Source organism: Oncorhynchus masou, chromosome 14 (assembly GCF_036934945.1).
Source record: "Oncorhynchus masou masou isolate Uvic2021 chromosome 14, UVic_Omas_1.1, whole genome shotgun sequence".
NCBI classification, from domain to species: Eukaryota; Metazoa; Chordata; class Actinopteri; order Salmoniformes; family Salmonidae; genus Oncorhynchus; species Oncorhynchus masou.
The window spans coordinates 19,289,421-19,308,445 of NC_088225.1; the positions used below are offsets into that span (position 1 = coordinate 19,289,421).

General features: G+C 45.7%; 1 protein-coding gene across 1 annotated transcript in view; it reads right to left on the bottom strand.

Annotated features, from left to right (window-relative positions):
- The window catches only part of LOC135554468 (tumor necrosis factor receptor superfamily member 16-like), a 47,454-nt gene extending 45,135 nt beyond the window's left edge, over positions 1-2,319 (bottom strand). The window contains exon 1 of the mRNA XM_064986796.1: positions 1,988-2,319. Coding sequence (XP_064842868.1) covers positions 1,988-2,026 — 39 coding nt within the window. The 5' untranslated portion in view covers positions 2,027-2,319. The remainder of the gene's footprint in view (positions 1-1,987) is intronic.
- Between the last annotated feature and the right edge of the window lie 16,706 nt (positions 2,320-19,025).

A 19,025-nucleotide genomic window follows, 5' to 3' on the forward strand; every position in this document is an offset into this window, starting at 1 on the left:
TTCACCCAACTTATTGTGGGAAGCTTGTGGAAGACTACCCAAAACGTTTGACCCAAGTTCATAAATTTAAAGGCAATGCTACCAAATACTAATTGAGTGTATGTAAACTTCTGACCCACTGGGAATGTCACATGTCACATTCTTAACATAAAGTGTTGATCCCAACTGACCTAAGACAGGGAATTTGTACTAGGATTAAATGTCAGGAATTGTGGCAAACTGAGTTTAAATGTATTGTATGTAAACTTCCAACATCAACTGTACCTATCATCAACCAATCATGTCAATGAGGAGCTATACGGAGCCCTCCGCATTGTCACAAAATTTGAGACGCTCATAGCGACGCGGTACGGAGCTAATTTTTGTCTCTGCGTGCCTCCCCTCCGTAGACTCCACAATTGCATCACACCAACCACACAGAGCCTCCGACCACATTGCTGGATCAAGCATAAATTGGCTTTAAGTCTTTAACTCAAATGTGTAGAATAAGGCAATGCCCTCACACATACACACACACATACATAAACACACACACGCACATGCACACGCACACGCACACACACACACACACACACACACACACACACACACCAGCCTTGAGATGCCTGCTTTGCACTCTCCCTGATTTCATAGTCAATTAGAGACAATTTCTGAATCTAATTCTACAAACATGCTCTATACTACCACAATGTTGTAAAGAAGCTGTGAAAACAGACTGCTCCTGAGTAATGTAGAGGGCCGTTCACATGGTGAGTGAGTGAACAAGCCTTATTGGACCAGCAGGTCTTGAAATATCAGGAGGATTAGCCTATGACACACTCACCAAATAATAGCAAATAGTTTGTAATCATCCCCATCACCATTATCGTCACCCAACTATCGAAAATTCACACTCATGTCATGAATTCCTCCAAACTTTCTGCACTTCAGATAAGTCACTACCTCCACTTCAACAGAAGCCTACTTTCATAAAAAGAGAAAATATGGGTATTTTAGGATTTCATAACAGATTCATGCATAAAAACTGTTATTAGATCACGTACGGACTGAAATGTTAAGGGTTTGTTCAGTCATCTGTAAATGGCACAGATCTGTTTCATGTATGCATACTCAGTGTTGGGGAAACTACTCTGAACATATATTTTACCAAGCTACCAATTACTTCACACTGGAAGAAGTTAAACTGGCAATCATTTTCAATTTTTCAGCATTAGACCTGCCTAATTCTCACTTGAAACATTAGTTTTTTTGTTTCTTATGCTAAATTACACATTCTCTTAATATATGACCTCAATTGCAATGTGTTATCTATGGTATTTCAGGTGCACATATTGACGTTTTTTCAGAACAAGTTTGGATGTCGTGAACTACTTTTTCAAAGTAACTTTAGTTAAGTCAAATATATATTTGTCTTAAGGGGAGCTTTGGTGAGGCTTAACTTCTTCCAGTGTGAAGTAATTGGTAGCTTGGTAAACTATATTTTCTGAGGAGCTTCCCCAACACTGAGATGCATATTTACCGATGTCATTTCAGTCCGTATGTGATCTTATCACAGTTTTGAATGAATGGACCTGCTATGAAATCCTACATTGTAAAATGAACCTTGGGCTATGGCACCTGCCTATAAAAACCTTCCAGGATGGTTGTTCTATAAAGGATTCAGATGGGGAACATGGGGAACTATAACTGTTATTATAAAACACACATTCTGGTATATTATGCTCAGTTCTGAAATGGGGGGGGGGGGGGATAAACACCTTCCCTCCAGCAGCTCTCCTCAGATTAATATCGTGACTAATTTGCCAACATTAGATGGAGAAATACGAGGGACAGTGCAGGGATCCCCAGTCCAATACAACTACAGTGTTATAACGTGTTATAAAGTAATAAAATGCAAACAATGAACACGTTTCTCCCATGCTACCTATTCAATCAAAATTAAATATATCTTTATGAAATCAGAGTTATAAATCATGCCACTACTCACCACTCCAAACAACATCACCAATGATAAGGTACCCGCCATGCTTCGGTTTCCTATAGTGTCATAAACAAATAGACTATACTAGATGGATACTGCAGAGGAACATACAGGACGAATTGTTCATTTTCATTCCAGTGGCAATTCTTTATCAATGAGTCCGTAGTGAATTCCCCATGCTCTTCGCTGCGGGTAGCGTTCGAGACCTTTTGAGAGTGAGATGCGTCGCATTGGCAGGTCACTGGTGCGTGCGTGAAGCGTCCGGGCGCAGACTGACTGTACTGAGCGCTATCCAGCAGTACACTGCGGAGGCAAGAGTCGTGCACGAACTGAAGAGAGGCACGTCCACTCCTTCCCGATTTACCCTGTGACTTCTGCAGTAGTCGACTTGCACGATATACACCTGGGATCATCAACTACATTCAGACGCGCGTCATTCTTTTCTTGAGTAGATGGTTGGGGGGGGGGGGGGCAAGAACATAATGACAAATAATTTGTAGACCGCATTAAGCCCAAACAGATATAATATTTGACTAAAACATAATAATTCCAAACCTTGCTTGCATTTGTATATGGTAATGCGTCTCTATATTATGCATGGACATACTTGGGAACAGATATTACAAATTAAAATAACTTGGAGCTGATTTACATTGTTTTATGTCCAACAATGAAAATGCAACAAAAAAACACACAAAAAACACCTGCGGTACAAATTCGGCACTCGGGCCGCGAGTTGGGGGACCCTGTTCTACATAGACAAGAGACAAGGATCAACTGGACTCACTTTTCTGACACTTCATCTGTATCTCGCTCTCTCTGTCCCTCTCTTTCTCTCTATCGCGCTCTCTCGCTTTCCCTCCAAAGCGTTGCATTGCAGGTTGTTTGCCAAAAAAAGCATACCGGAAATCTACTTGAAATGTACTCGGTAGATGCGTTTTTCACATGCAGTTTTATTGATAATTTCTCATATATGTGGTCTGTATTATTGCGTCAACTGTATATTAATAAATGAATTTCATGAGCTGGTGCACACCCCAAAAGTTGGTAGAGATGCTGACCAATGGCGAGCAAACTATACAACAAAAAAAGAGAGTCGCATACTCCATATACAAGCTCCCAGTAATGTATTGGGTAACCCACCAACGTTTTGGCATCACTGTGCCTTCTTCAGGGTCTGGTGTCAAGCACATCATCATTCCAGACACAGCTTGATTCTTGGGTTTTCTACCTGGTCACGTAGTAAGGTACCTAGGCCTATAGCCTGCAATATTTACCAACCGCACCCCGCAAAAAAATATATATACAGTATATGTAGCGAACAAAAGTGGGAAGCAAATCCAGGCGTGAAAGACAAACACCCTACGCATTGCGCCAATAGGGTTAACCCACTTGGTAGGGATTGTACAGTGGGTCATATAGCGAGGACCGCAATACTGCCCCTTTCAAACCAGTAGGCACGTCGACTTTCTTTCAAACCCCTTCACAAGTATCTCTGTGCCTTTCGATGGCCGAACGGCCGCCATCCGACTTGACACCAACGTAGCGAACAGAGGGAGCGGCAAGCGAATCCTGGTCTCCGGCGTGAAAGGCAAACACCCTGTGCATCGCGATAATAGGGTTAACCCACTTGGTGAGATGTGTAACATGGCTCAAAGAGCTAGGCTTTTTACCAGCCACACCACGGCCTCTTACACAATATAATGATACACCACAGTCTCTTACACAATATAATGATACACCACAGTCTCTTACACAATATAATGATACACCACAGTCTCTTACACAATATAATGATACACCACAGCCTCTTACACAATATAATGATACACCACGGCCTCTTACACAATATAATGCTACACCACGGCCTCTTACAGAATATAATGATACACCACGGCCTCTTACACAATATAATGATACACCACAGTCTCTTACACAATATAATGCTACACCACGGCCTCTTACACAATATAATGCTACACCACGGCCTCTTACAGAATATAATGATACACCACGGCCTCTTACACAATATAATGATACACCACAGTCTCTTACACAATATAATGATACACCACAGCCTCTTACACAATATAATGATACACCACCGTCTCTTACACAATATAATGATACACCACGGCCTCTTACAGAATATAATGATACACCACGGCCTCTTACACAATATAATGATACACCACAGTCTCTTACACAATATAATGATACACCACAGACTCTTACACAATATAATGATACATCACGGCCTCTTACACAATATAATGATACACCACGGCCTCTTACACAATATAATGATATACCACAGTCTCTTACACAATATAATGATCCACCACAGCCTCTTACACAATATAATGATACACCACAGCCTCTTACACAATATAATGATACACCACGGCCTCTTACACAATATAATGATACACCACCGTTTCTTACACAATATAATGATACACCAGGGCCTCTTACACAATATAATGATACACCATGGCCTCTTACACAATATAATGATACACTACAGTCTCTTACACAATATAATGATACACCACAGTCTCTTACACAATATAATGATACACCACGGCCTCTTACACAATATAATGATACACCACGGCCTCTTACACAATATAATGATACATCACGGCCTCTTACACAATATAATGATACACCACGGCCTCTTACACAATATAATGATACACCACGGCCTCTTACACAATATAATGATGCACCACGGCCTCTTACACAATATAATGATACACCACAGCCTCTTACACAATATAATGATACACCACGGCCTCTTACACAATATAATGATACATCACGGCCTCTTACACAATATAATGATACACCACGGCCTCTTACACAATATAATGATATACCACAGTCTCTTACACAATATAATGATCCACCACAGCCTCTTACACAATATAATGATACACCACAGCCTCTTACACAATATAATGATACACCACGGCCTCTTACACAATATAATGATACACCACCGTCTCTTACACAATATAATGATACACCACGGCCTCTTACACAATATAATGATACACCACAGTCTCTTACACAATATAATGATACACCACCGTCTCTTACACCATATAATGATACACCACAGTCTCTTACACAATATAATGATACACCATGGCCTCTTACACAATATAATGATACACCACAGTCTCTTACACAATATAATGATACACCACCGTCTCTTACACAATATAATGATACACCACCGTCTCTTACACCATATAATGATACACCACAGTCTCTTACACAATATAATGATACACCACAGTCTCTTACACAATATAATGATACACCACAGTCTCTTACACAATATAATGATACACCACCGTCTCTTACACCATATAATGATACACCACAGTCTCTTACACAATATAATGATACACCACAGTCTCTTACACCACAAGAGGGAGACTACTTCCCTTGCATAGTTGCTCATCCCTGAAGTAACACTACTGTGAATAATCAGGCTATCAAGGTAAGACAGTTCAATGAGGGATGTGCACTTTCAAGAAAGAAACAACTGAATTAATATTGACTCATGTTTTACAATCCATTTTATAACATAATTTCTTGTCATGTAATTTCATACCAATGCTTATAACTTTTAACCTACCACTTGTACTTATGGTACCATGACACAACACCATATGGTAAGGGAATAGAGTGAGAGAGAGTGTGAATTTACAATTGAGCCATTATGCTCATACACATACCTCTGGGATATGCTCTGTATTGAACCTGTCCATCAAAGCAGATCACATGGTCCATTATGTGGAGTTTTTGGACAGGCTCCACAGTCCTTGATGATACACTAAATTTGGGAAGGCCACTGAAAGACCACTAATGCACGTCTGAGTTCTATAATTGTGTTTACTGCTCATTGAGGTATTTACACTTAAAGGCAAACCAGTATTGATGGCTATTGAGCTCGGACAATTTGGCCAGCAGAAGCCACCAGTCAGGTTGCAGCACACTGAACCTGCTACCGTCACGTCCCACCTCCACTATAACCTTATTGTCCCCCTGACCCTGTCTGGCTCCACCCCTACTGTACCTACAGTGGGGCAAAAAAAGTATTTAGTCAGCCACCAATTGTGCAAGTTCTCCAACTTAAAAAGATGAGAGAGGCCTGTAATTTTCATCATAGGTACACTTCAACTATGAAAGACAAAATGAGGGGAAAAAATCCAGAAAATCACATTGTAGGATTTTTATTTAATTTATTTGCAAATTATGGTGGAAAATAAGTATTTGGTCACCTACAAACAAACAAGATTTCTGGCTCTCACAGATCTGTAACTTCTTCTTTAAGAGGCTCCTCTGTCCTCCACTCGTTACCTGTATTAATGGCACCTGTTTGAACTTGTTATCAGTATAAAAGACACCTGTCCACAACCTCAAACAGTCACACTCCAAACTCCACTATGGCCAAGACCAAAGAGCTGTCAAAGGACACCAGAAACAAAATTGTAGATCTGCACCAGGCTGGGAAGACTGAATCTGCAATAGGTAAGCAGCTTGGTTTGAAGAAAACAACTGTGGGAGCAATTATTAGGAAATGGAAGACATACAAGACCACTGATAATCTCTCTCGATCTAGGGCTCCACGCAAGATCTCACCCCGTGGGGTCAAAATGATCACAAGAACGGTGAGCAAAAATCCCAGAACCACACGGGGGGACCTGGTGAATGACCTGCAGAGAGCTGGGACCAAAGTAACAAAGCCTACCATCAGTAACACACTACGCCGCCAGGGGCTCAAATCCTGCAGTGCCAGACGTGTCCCCCTGCTTAAGCCAGTACATGTCCAGGCCCATCTGAAGTTTGCTAGAAAGCATTTGGATGATCCAGAAGAAGATTGGGAGAATGTCATATGGTCAGATGAAACCAAAATAGAACTTTTTGGTAAAAACTCAACTCGTCGTGTTTGGAGAACAAAGAATGCTGAGTTGCATCCAAAGAACACCATACCTACTGTGAAGCATGGGGGTGGAAACATCATGCATTGGGGCTATTTTTCTGCAAAAGGACCAGGACGACTGATCCATGTAAAGGAAAGAATGAATGGGGCCATGTATCGTGAGATTTTGAGTGAAAACCTCCTTCCATCAGCAAGGGCATTGAAGTTGAAACGTGGCTGGGTCTTTCAGCATGACAATGATCCCAAACACACCACCTGGGCAACGAAGGAGTGGCTTCGTAAGAAGCATTTCAAGGTTGCTGGAGTGGCCTAGCAGTCTCCAGATCTCAACCCCATAGAAAATCTTTGGAGGGAGTTGAAAGTATGTGTTGCCCAGCAACAGCCCCAAAACATCACTGCTCTAGAGGAGATCTGCATGGAGGAATGGGCCAAAATACCAGCAACAGTGTGTGAAAACCTTGTGAAGACTTACAGAAAACGTTTGACCTCTTGTCATTGCCAACAAAGGGTATATAACAAAGTATTGAGATAAACTTTTGTCATTGACCAAATACTTATTTTCCATCATCATTTGCAAATAAATTCATTAAAAATCCTACAATGTGATTTTCTGGATTTTTTTCTTCTCATTTTGTCTGTCACAGTTGAAGTGTACCTATGATGAAAATTACAGGCCTCTCTCATATTTTTAAGTGGGAGAACTTGCACAATTGGTGGCTGACTAAATACTTTTTTTGCCCCACTGTATCAGCTGAGGGGGTCTGCTCTACTCTATGGGCTGAAGCCCCCTTGTATTGGCAGGCTGGTTGGGTTTCACTGTTGAGATCTGAATACTCTCCTTTATTGATCTCTGGACACATCAATGATCCCACATCCTCCATCCTCCCAGAAGACCAGCCCCCACTCCTCCCACCCCCGTGTCCCCCATCCAGAGGACACGGACCAACCAGTCGCTTTAATCTAAAACATTGCATAGGAAATACACAAGTAAGAAAGTCTTCTACTGTGTTACTGACCTTTCCAGATGGTGTCACTCAGGTTGTTTTTTGTTTGTATGCATGTAGCCACAATATGACTCTTCAGACTATATTATTATCCATTATGGTAGGTGGTAGGCCTACAACAGTTTGTTGTCATACACTTGGTTGGTTTGTTAAGATGGTTGTCATGGCAACTTGCTAATGGATAAACAGCCCATTGATAGAGGTGATGATGAATATGATGGTGATTACATGGTTTTGGAGGTGAATAGAACATCTTGCTGAAATGTATCTATCCATAGATAGCAAATAGCCAGTGAATGAGAGCTCTTTAAGTAGTGTTATGTATATGCTGCTGGTGTGCTGACAAGGCCTTCAATGAGTCATACATTATTCTCTCCCCACATATCATGTTCCTGTCCTTGTGATTAGTCAGCATACTGTAAGCCAATGTCATTCCACTCGGCAAGGTCACTCATAAAATATAGTCTTGATAAAGATTTGATGTGGCTGAACGTTTTAAAGTTTTGAATTGGTAAAGTAGCTGAATGTCCTATTCATTAGAATAAGTAATGAAACACGATACGTTTCTTAAAGTACCTTACTCGTGACTTTGCCTCATACAGTCTGTTACAGTTTGGTATGGTAACATGGACAGTCTCACTAAGAAGAGACTAGAGAGGGTTGTGCTGAAAGCCTCAAAGATGACTGGCTGTCCTGGGATCTTCCCTCTGTGAGCTTTCTGTACACCAAGCGCACCTCCAAATGTGCAGAAACAATCATCAGTAACCCCTCCCATCCATCCAACTACTTCTTTCAGTGTTTTTCCCTTTCAGTGTTTTATCCTGCAGCAGTCAGAACATTGAACTCCCTTCAATAATATAGAGCTACACTAGATGGCCAAATGTATGTGGACAACCTTTCAAGTTCGTGGATTCACCTATTTCAGCCACACCCGTTGCTGACAGATGTATAAAATCGAGCACACAGCCATGCAATCTCCATAAAAAGACAGCGGCAGTAGGATGGCCCGGTACTGAAAAGCTCAGTGACTTTCAACGTGGCACCGTCATAGGTTGGGACCTTTCCAACAAGTCAGTTTGTCAAATTTCTGCCCTGCTGGAGCTGCCACAGTCAACTGTAAGTGCTGTTATTGTGAAGTGGAAACATCTAGGAGCAACAATGTCTCAGCCGTGAAGTGGTAGGCCACACAAGCTCACAGAACAGGACCCCCGAATGCTGTAGCGTGTAACTCCTAAAAATCGTCTGTCCTCAGTTGAAACACTCACTACAACATTCCAAACTGCCACTGGCAGCAACATCAGCACAATAATGTCCGTGGTGAGCTTCATGAAGTGGGTTTCCATGTCCAAGCAGCCCCAAACAAGACTAAGATCACCATGCGCTACGCCAAGTGTTGTTGGCTGGAGTGGTGTAAAGCTTGCCGCAATTCGACTCTGGAGTCGTGGAAACGCGCTCTGTGGAGTGATAAATACCGCTTCACATCTGGCAGTCCGACTGATGAATCTGGCATTTGGGGATGCTAGGAGAACGCTACCTGTCCCATTGCGTAGTGCCAACTGTAAAATACGGTGGAGAAGGAATAATGGTCTGGGGCTGTTTAACATGGTTTGGGCTAGGCCCCTTAATGCTACAGAATACAATGGCATTCTGGACAATTCTGTGCTTCCAACTTTGTGGTAACATTTTGGGGAAGGCCCTATCCTGTTTCAGCCTGACAATGCCCCCTTGCAGAAATGGCTTGAAGAGATCAGTGTGGAAGGTCTTGACTGACCTGCGCAGAGCCCTGACCTCAACCCCTTCTAACAACTTTGGGATGAATTGGAACGCCGACTGTGAGCCAGGCCTAATCACCCAACATCAGTGACCGACCACACTAATGGTCTTGTGGCTGAATGGAACCAAGTCCCCGTGGCAAAGTTCCAACATCTAGTGGATTTAGAGCCTATCAGCACAGTGTACTGGAGTTAGAGCCTATCAGCACAGTGTACTGGAGTTAGAGCCTATCAGCACAGTTTACTGGAGTTAGAGCCTATCAGCACAGTGTATTGGAGTTAGAGCCTATCAGCACAGTGTACTGGAGTTAGAGCCTATCAGCACAGTGTACTGGAGTTAGAGCCTATCAGCACAGTGTACTGGAGTTAGAGCCTATCAGCACAGTGTACTGGAGTTAGAGCCTATCAGCACAGTGTACTGGAGTTAGAGCCTATCAGCACAGTGTATTGGAGTTAGAGCCTATCAGCACAGTGTACTGGAGTTAGAGCCTATCAGCACAGTGTATTGGAGTTAGATCCTATCAGCACAGTGTGTACTGGAGTTAGAGCCTATCAGCACAGTGTACTGGAGTTAGAGCCTATCAGCACAGTGTGTACTGGAGTTAGGTCCAATCAGCACAGTGTACTGGTTAGGGCCTATCAGCACCGTGTGTACTGGAGCCTATCAGCACAGTGTACTGGAGTTAGAGCCTATCAGCACAGTGTATTGGAGTTAGCTAAATACCACTCTAAATTCAGCATCCCTCTAACCCTAGGAAGCTCTTTGCCACCTTCTCCTCCTCCATCCTCCTTCCTCCCTCTCTGCAGATCTCGTCAACCATTTTGAAAGAAGGTCGGCGACCTGCTAAGTCAAAGCACCATCACTACCCTGTGCTCTGGCCTCTTTCTCCCTCTCTCTCCCTATCAGCACAGTGTACTGGAGTTAGAGCCTATCAGCACAGTGTACTGGAGTTAGAGCCTATCAGCACAGTGTGTACTGGAGTTAGGTCCAATCAGCACCGTGTGTACTGGAGTTAGGGCCTATCAGCACCGTGTGTACTGGAGTTAGGGCCTATCAGCACAGTGTACTGGAGTTAGAGCCTATCAGCACAGTGTGTACTGGAGTTAGGGCCTATCAGCACCGTGTGTACTGGAGTTAGGGCCTATCAGCACAGTATACTGGAGTTAGAGCCTATCAACACAGTATTTAGAATTGTTAATATTTTATTAAGATCCCCATTAGCTGTTGAGAAAGCAGTAGCTACTCTTCCTGGGGTCCACACAAAACATGAAACATGACATAATACAGAACATTAACAGACAAATGATGAGTTAGGGCCAATCAGCACAGTGTGCACTGAGGCTGGGACCAGGCAGGTAGAGGCTGATCTAAGAGTTGGACTGTTCCTTATGAGGTCACAGCCTGGTGTGCATTTCAGTATGGAGTGGAGAGAGTGGACACCACATGTGTGTATCTATTGCTAAGGGAATAGGCTATCACCTGAGAATGGTTACAGAAAAGACCAACATCTAAAAACAAGAAATATGGTTCCCTGACATAAAAGAGCGGCGGTTCAAATAGTTTGTAAGTATAGATAGGTGGGAGGGGGGATGTGAAAATGTGGACTTTAGCCAAGACGGCAGCAGGGGAGCATTTTTCATTGGCGAGCCATCTTTGTGTTGTCACATTAACTTTGGAATATACGGTAACCCTGACAGATTGATGGAGTTCTGTGTTCAGATTGGATGTCAAGGGTTCAAAGAGGATGATGAAAAAGGATGCACAAAATGATGATCCCATCAGGACCATTATATAAATGTCCCCTCTCCCCCTTAAAGTGTTATTATAGGAACCACATTCAGGTGGAGTTGTTGATTGCTTAGAAACCTGAAGATTCTGCATCGTTCTGAAATCTGTTTTCATTAGAACATCAGGTTAAGGGGGGAACTCCGTGCAAGACTCCATGCTCCCCCCCTCAATCATTATGTGATGCTAAGTGCATTAGTTATGTGTTAATTAGCCCTCTCGTTAATGGACTGACTAATGATATCCATTCTGTTTTGGGGCCTGCGGTGAACAATGCCAAAATCACAGATGACTGTAATCTCTCCCTGTTTCTTTTAGGGAACAATCCTTTGTTCTAGTTATGTGTGTGCATGCATAACTCTCCCCTGTGAGTGTTTTTGCTAGATTGAGTCATGTTTACTATGCTTTGTACTATGCTGAATTCCTCTAACTGACATGGACAGTGATTTCAAATGACAGCTCTGTATAAAATCAAAGGGAAAAAACTAAACGCATACAGCATGTTAAACAGCACCCCTCGTCATGCATTGTGTGGCTATACTGTATCTTCAAAGTGTAAACTCATACCTCATGTCTCGAGTCACAGTCCTCCTCTGACATCTTTGAGGCCAGCGGGAGTTGGGCTGGGGCTGGTAGGAGACACTAACCATGACCAGACATTGACCCAATCTACCCCTTGACTCTGTGGCTCAGAAGGGAAAGCTAGTGCAGTTATGGGTCATATTATAGCTCCCTGAGATGCTCATTCTATCTGGGAAGAGACAAGGGAAATCACGGGCCAACCACTGTCCAAGCCCAACCACTAATGGTCGACTCTCTAGGGCATGCACACAGCCCGTGATGGTGCAATGTGTTTACACTGACTCGACCCACGCACCCACTAACACCACCTTTCTCAGCTCACTAACCCAGCACCCACAATACTAACATAAACAATGGGCAGGTGTTATGTAATGGTCCTGACTGGTTGTAAAGTCCATCGACCCTGTTCCTGGTTACAAAGCTGGCGACAGGCCCGTGTCACCCTTCCGGCTCAGGCCTGCTCCCCTGCGGTCATCTCGTAAGGCAGCAGCACAAAGCCAAACAGAATCAGTGGTCAGGGTTGTGGCAAGGTGCACTGAGGCTGGGGAGACCAGGTTGTAAAGCACCTGACCTGTTACAGGGGATGATCCTGAGGATGTCACAGGGAAGTGGCCATGGCTCCCTGTGTTTGTACAGGTGATAGAGACAGACCTGTCTATTACAGTACGGTCTATCTAGACATGAGAGCATTGAGGAGTGAGAGGGTGTCAGACAAATACAGACATGGTGGTCCTCTGTTGGCCCTGAGGATGTGGTCTGAGAATTCAGCAAACAGGATGGAAGTCCAGTGTGCCCCTGACATCCCCCAAATGTGAGAAGGATGTTGTCTGTAAGCAGGCAGGTCAGCTAATAAACACAGCATCCCGTTTCCACTGGTGGGATAGATGCTAGGTTGTTCATGTTGTGTGTGTAGACTAGAATGGAAAACTCCCCACTGGGAACACGCTGGTTGAATCAACGTCGTTTCCATGTCATTAAAATGGAATTACTTTGAACCAATGTGGAATAAATGTTGATTTGAGGTCTGTGCCCAGTGGGTCCTGCCTCCCTTCTCCTACTGATTGTGCAGAGTGACGTAGAGCACATGGGGGCACATGTAGGAACACAACCTGGTGGATGGATGCATAGCAGTATTTTGCAACTGGAGACTCACCACCACATACTGGCAACAAAAAAGAGAGGAGTGATTCTCTTTAGCCTCCCTCCTGCTCTACCCTCCCATTCTAATCAGTCTGGTTGACCTATTTAACCCTCTGTTTTCCCCATGGTTTTTGTGCGTGTTTGTTTTATGTATTTCGGTCCTATTGTGTGGCTTGGTATTACAATATGTATTTGGTAATTTTGAGTAAAGTTACTTTTATTACTCATCTCTGCTGTCCTGCGCCTGACTCCTCTGCACCAGCTACACCCAGACCTTTTACAGAAACAGGCACCTTAAAATGGAGTCAGCAGGAGCAGACAAAACCCCTTTGGCGGTCGAGGAGTGCGTCTAACAGCATGCGACCATGTTGCAACATTTCGGCACCGCCATGGATCGCGTGCTGCAGATGATGGACCGATGGGAGAGAAGAGGAGTTTTGCCAGCACCTCCAATGGCACCACTACAACAGCCACCACCAATCACCCCACCTTCACCCGGTCCCAGTGGGATTCGGCTCACGCTCCAGAGGGAGTAAGATGGGACAGCTGCCGGATGGCAGGGGTTCCTCCTCCAGCTGGAACTCTACCTGGCGTCCGTCCACCCGGCTCCTTCGGGATGTGAGAGTGTGTCCGCCCTCGTCTCCTGTCTCTCAGGGAAATCCCTGGAGTGGGCCAACACCGTATGGGGGGAAGGAGAAGCGGTGTTGGACCATTACGCGGAGTTCACCCGCCGCTTTCGGGCAGTTTTTGACCACCCGCCTGAGGGTAGAGCGGGGGGGGGTGAACGTCTGTTCCACTTGAGACAGGGGACGAGGAGCGCACAGGAGTTCGCCTTGGACGTCCGGACCCTGGCCCCCAGCACGGGATGGAACGACAGGGCCCTGATTGATCACTACCGGTGCAGTCTGCGCGAGGACGTCCGCCGGAGTTGGCCTGCAGGGATACCACTCTGACGTTTGACCAGCTGGTGGACCTGTCCATCCGGCGGGATAACCTGCTGGCTACCTGCGGACGTCTGGATCGGGGCCTGTCAGTTCCATCCCCCAACACCACCGCTCCGACGCCCATGGAGCTAGGAGGTGCTGCACTTAGGGCGATCGGAGGAGGGGCCGTTCCCTCTACCATCTGTGGCCACAAAGGGCACAATGCTGATCAGTGCTGGGGAGGTTCCTCTGGAAGTTGAGACAGCAGGCAGGGCACTCTCGTGTCACCCCAGGTGAGTCGGCACTAGGCTCGCTCAGAGCCCCCTGTTGCTCACATGTTTTTGTTTATACAATTTCCTGAGTTTTCCCCATATTCCCAGCATAAGGCGCTTGTAGATTCAGGCGCAGCTGGGAATTTTATTGACAGTTCATTTTCCCCTAGTTTAGGGATCCCCATTGTTCTTGAGGATATGCCCTTCCCTGTGCATGCCCTAGAGAGTCGACCAAAGAGAGAGTCGATAAATCTCCTGGTAAACGCTGCACGCTGTGTATCCCCTGTCACAGGAGGAGACGGCGGCTATGGAAACATATGTCTCTGAATCCCTGGGGCAGGGGTACATTCGGCCCTCCACTTCACGCTGCCTCTTCGAGTTTATTTTTTGTGAAGAAGAAGGATGGAGGTCTGCGCCCGTGCATTGGCTATCGAGGTATCAACCAAATCACTGTCAGGTACAGCTACCCGCTGCCTCTCATAGCCAGTGCGATAGAGTCAATGCACGAGGCGCGCTTCTTCACAAAATTGTATCTCAGGAGCGCTTACAACCTGGTGCGTATCCGGGAGGGGAACGAGTGGAAGACGGAATTTAGTACCACCTCAGGGCACTATGAGTACTTTGTCATGCCGTACGGGTTAATGAATGCTCTATCAGTCTTCCAGGTATTTGTAGACAAGATTTTCCGGGACCTGCACGGGCAGGGTGTAGTGGTGTATATCGATGACATTCTGATATACTCCACTACACGCGCCGAGCATGTGTCCCAGGTGCGCAAGGTGCATGGTCGACTGTTGGAGCATGACCTGTACTTCAAGGCTGAGAAATGTCTGTTCTTCCAACAGTCCGTCTATTTCCTAGGCTACAGCATTTCCACTTCAGGGGTGGAGATGGTGAGTGACCGCATTTCAGCCGTGCATAATTGGCGACTCCCACCACGGTAAAGGAAGTGCAGTGGTTTCTAGGGTTTGCCAACTACTACCGGAGGTTTATTCGGGGCTTTGGTCAGGTAGCGGCTCCCATTACCTCACTGCTGAAGGGGGGACCGGTGCGACTGCAGTGGTCGGCTGAGGCGGACAGGGATTTTGGTCGCTACGTACAGAGCCCACATCGAGCGGGCGTTACGTACAGAGCCCACTCCTCCTCAGTGTCCAGCTGGGCGTCTGTATGTTCCGTCTGCTGTCCGTGACCGTTTGATCTATTGGGCCCACAAGTCACCCTCCTCTGGTCATCCTGGCATCGGTGGGACGGTGCGTTGTCTTATTGGGAAGTACTGGTGATCCACCTTGGCCAAGGACGTGAGGGTTTATGTTTCCTCCTGCTCTGTGTGCGCCCAGTGCAAGGCCCCTAGGCACCTGCCCAGAGGGAAGTTACAGCCCTTACCCGTTCCACAACGGCCGTGGTCACACCTATCGGTTGATTTCCTCACGGATATTCCTCCCTCACAGGGTAACACCACGATCCTGGTCGTTGTGGATTGGTTCTCTAAGTCCAGCCGTCTCCTTCGTTTGCCCGGTCTCCCTATGGTCGTACAGACTGTGGAGGCCCTGTTTACACACGTCTTCCAGCACTACGGGGTGCCTGAGGATATATAGTGTCTGATCGAGGTCCCCAGTTCACGTCAAGGGTCTGGAGGGCGTTCATGGAACGCTTTCACCCCGATAGTAACGGGCAGGTGGAGAGAGTAAACCAGGATGTGGGCAGGTTTCTGCGGTCTTATTGCCAGGACCAGCCGGGGGAGTGGGCGGCGTTCATCCCCTGGGCAGAGATGGCCCAAAACTCGCTTCGCCACTCCTCCGCTAACCTCTCTCCCTTCCAGTCCGTACTGGGGTATCAGCCGGTTCTGACACCTTGGCATCAGAGCCAGATCGAGGCTCCTGCAGTAGACAAATGGTTTAAGTGCTCGGAGGAGACCTGGGACGCCGCTCATGTGCACCTGCAATGGGCCGTGAGGCATCAGAAGGCAAGCGCCGATCGCCAGCGCAGTGAGTCTGGCTCTCGACCCGAAACCTGCCCCTCCGCCTGCCCTGCCGGAAGCTGGGCCCGTGGTTTGTGGGGACATTCAAAGTCATGAGGAGACTGAACGAGGTTTGCTACAGGTTACAGCTTCCCCCAGATTACTGTATTAATCCCTTGTTCCATGTGTCTCTCCTCAGGCCAGTGGTGGCTGGTCCACTCCAGGAGTCTGAGGTGCGGGAGGTTCCTCCGCCCCCTCTGGACATCGAGGGGGCCCCAGCGTATGCTGTTCGAGCCATTCTGGACTCGAGGCGTCGGGCGAGGGGCCTTCAGTACCTCGTGGAGTGGGAGAGGTACGGTCTGGAGGAGAGATACTGGGTGCCGGTGGAGGACGTTTTGGACCCTTCGTTGCTGCAGGAGTTCCACTGTCTCCATCCGGAACGCCCTGCGCCTCGTCCCCCGGGTTGTCCCCGAGGTCGGTGTCAACGCGCTGCTGAAGCCAGGGGGGGTACAGTCACGACTTCCGCTGAAGTCGGTCCCTCTCCTTGTTCGGGCGGCGTTCGGCGTCACCGGCCTTCTAGCCATCGCCTATCCACTTTTAAATTTTCCATTGGTTTTGTCTTTGTTTTACACACCTGGTTTCAATTCCCCAATTACATGTTCATTATTTAACCCTGTTTTCCCCATGGTTTTTGTATGTGTTTGTTTTATGTATTTCGGTCCTATTGTGTGGGCTTGGTATTACTACATGTATTTGATACTTTTATTACTCATCTCTGCTGTCCTGCGCCTGACTCCTCTGCACCAGCTACACCCAGACCTTTTACAGGGGGGGTTAAGGCATCGGAGCTATTTTGTTCTGGACACACGCAGCTAGTCATGTTTTCAGCATATCAAACAGTAGAATGATCAAAGTGTCTTAGTGTATGTGAGAGTGCATGGGAACTAAGACAGGAGATCATCGTTTAAACCTCTCATCCTCTGTATGAGTGTCCAGGGATCCTTAACAACCACTGAGACCAAGACCTCCACTGGATGTCTTCTTCTTATCTGTTAAATGGACAGCACCAGGGAGGAGAGGGGAGGGCAGGGGAGGAGAGGAACTGAAAGAAAAAGCAAGCGAGGGAAGGAGGAAAGGAGAAGTGTTAACACAGACGATCTTAGTGATGAGTATTGACAGCCAGGCACAGAGAGGGTCTAATCTGATTGGTTGGTGGCCTGGTATCGAATAGCCATCAGTGATAACCTGATCTCCTCTCTCTTCCTCCCTGCTTCCTTCCCTTCCACAATGTGATCTGAGCTCAGGCTCTCATTGAACTCTGCAGGCACTGGACTTCCTCAGCTCAATTCTATTGAATAATATTTACTAATGAATTATGACATTTAATAGGATAATCAAAGTGTGTGCCTGATCCAATGAAATAAACCATATAAATAAATAATACACCAATTGTGAAATGGCAATCCAAAGAATGCTTACTTATGAAGCCTACATTATGTTGATGTGTGTGCTTCAATATGTATTTAGTTTGTTTGTGTGTAATTTTACTTGCCACCCAGGTCAGATGTGGAAAGATAATGTGTGTGTGTGTCTGTCTGTCTGTGTTGTGCATATGCTTATTTGCACGGGTCAGTCTGACCATATTGTTTGCCTCATTGGCAGTGATCAAAACCTTTAACCTTGTGTGGCTGGGACAGGTTCAGTCAAGCAGCACACATGGCTTCAAGCTAATGTCCTAGAAATCCACAACAAGCAAACAAGGAGAAAATAAATGTTCTGTGTATGTGTGTGTGCGTTTGCATGGGTGTGTGTGTGTTTGAGTGCGTGTGCATGTGTTTGCGTGTGTTTGTACAGTACGTGCCATGCAAGTGTGTATACAGGATGTGTTTATGGCAGTGTGTGGCATGCTTATGTCTCTATGTTTTTGCAAATGGATGCTAGAATTTGCACTTGAACTCTTTCCCCTTTCTCCTCCTCTCTCTAACTTGCTGTATTTTCATCATCTCTCTCTCCAATCAGCAGCCCAATAAACCTCATCATAGACAACCTTACATACTGCATCCCTACAGGCTATATACTGCTCTTTGTGTCCCTTATCATTCCAGCCACAAAGCAATAGCCTTGCTGTTATATCATCACAGTGTCCACTCTATACAAACCCCATCTGTATCAGAATTGTTTACAGGTGAATAAGACCATACAACAACAATCACAGAAATATCCAGACATGCCATTTCATAACAGGAAGGAAAATATATTAAGTTAGGTTATTTGTAAGAGCACTCTATCTGTGGCCACAGCTCTTGAGGCAACAGGGAAAGTTTTTCCATCCCACTGCATCTTCATCCAGCAACACATGATGAGAAGTAGAGTTTATTAAAATGTCTGAAGGTTCAATAGAGCTCAGGGTCAGAAAGAGGTAAACCCAGTCCTCATCGGCTAGGAGAGGGTCTTCTCATAGCCTTCTTCTCAGTGGTTTGTAGCATCAACCCTGTCATAAGTTGTTAATGTACAGTATGTAGCAGAGCAGTGGTTGAGGTTCATGATTTAGCAGGTACCAGTCCCTGAGAAACAGACGCAGATTCAAATGAGCTGGAACTCAGTTTCACTGGAGCCCAATTATTAGCCTTAATTGTTTCCTGCAACTT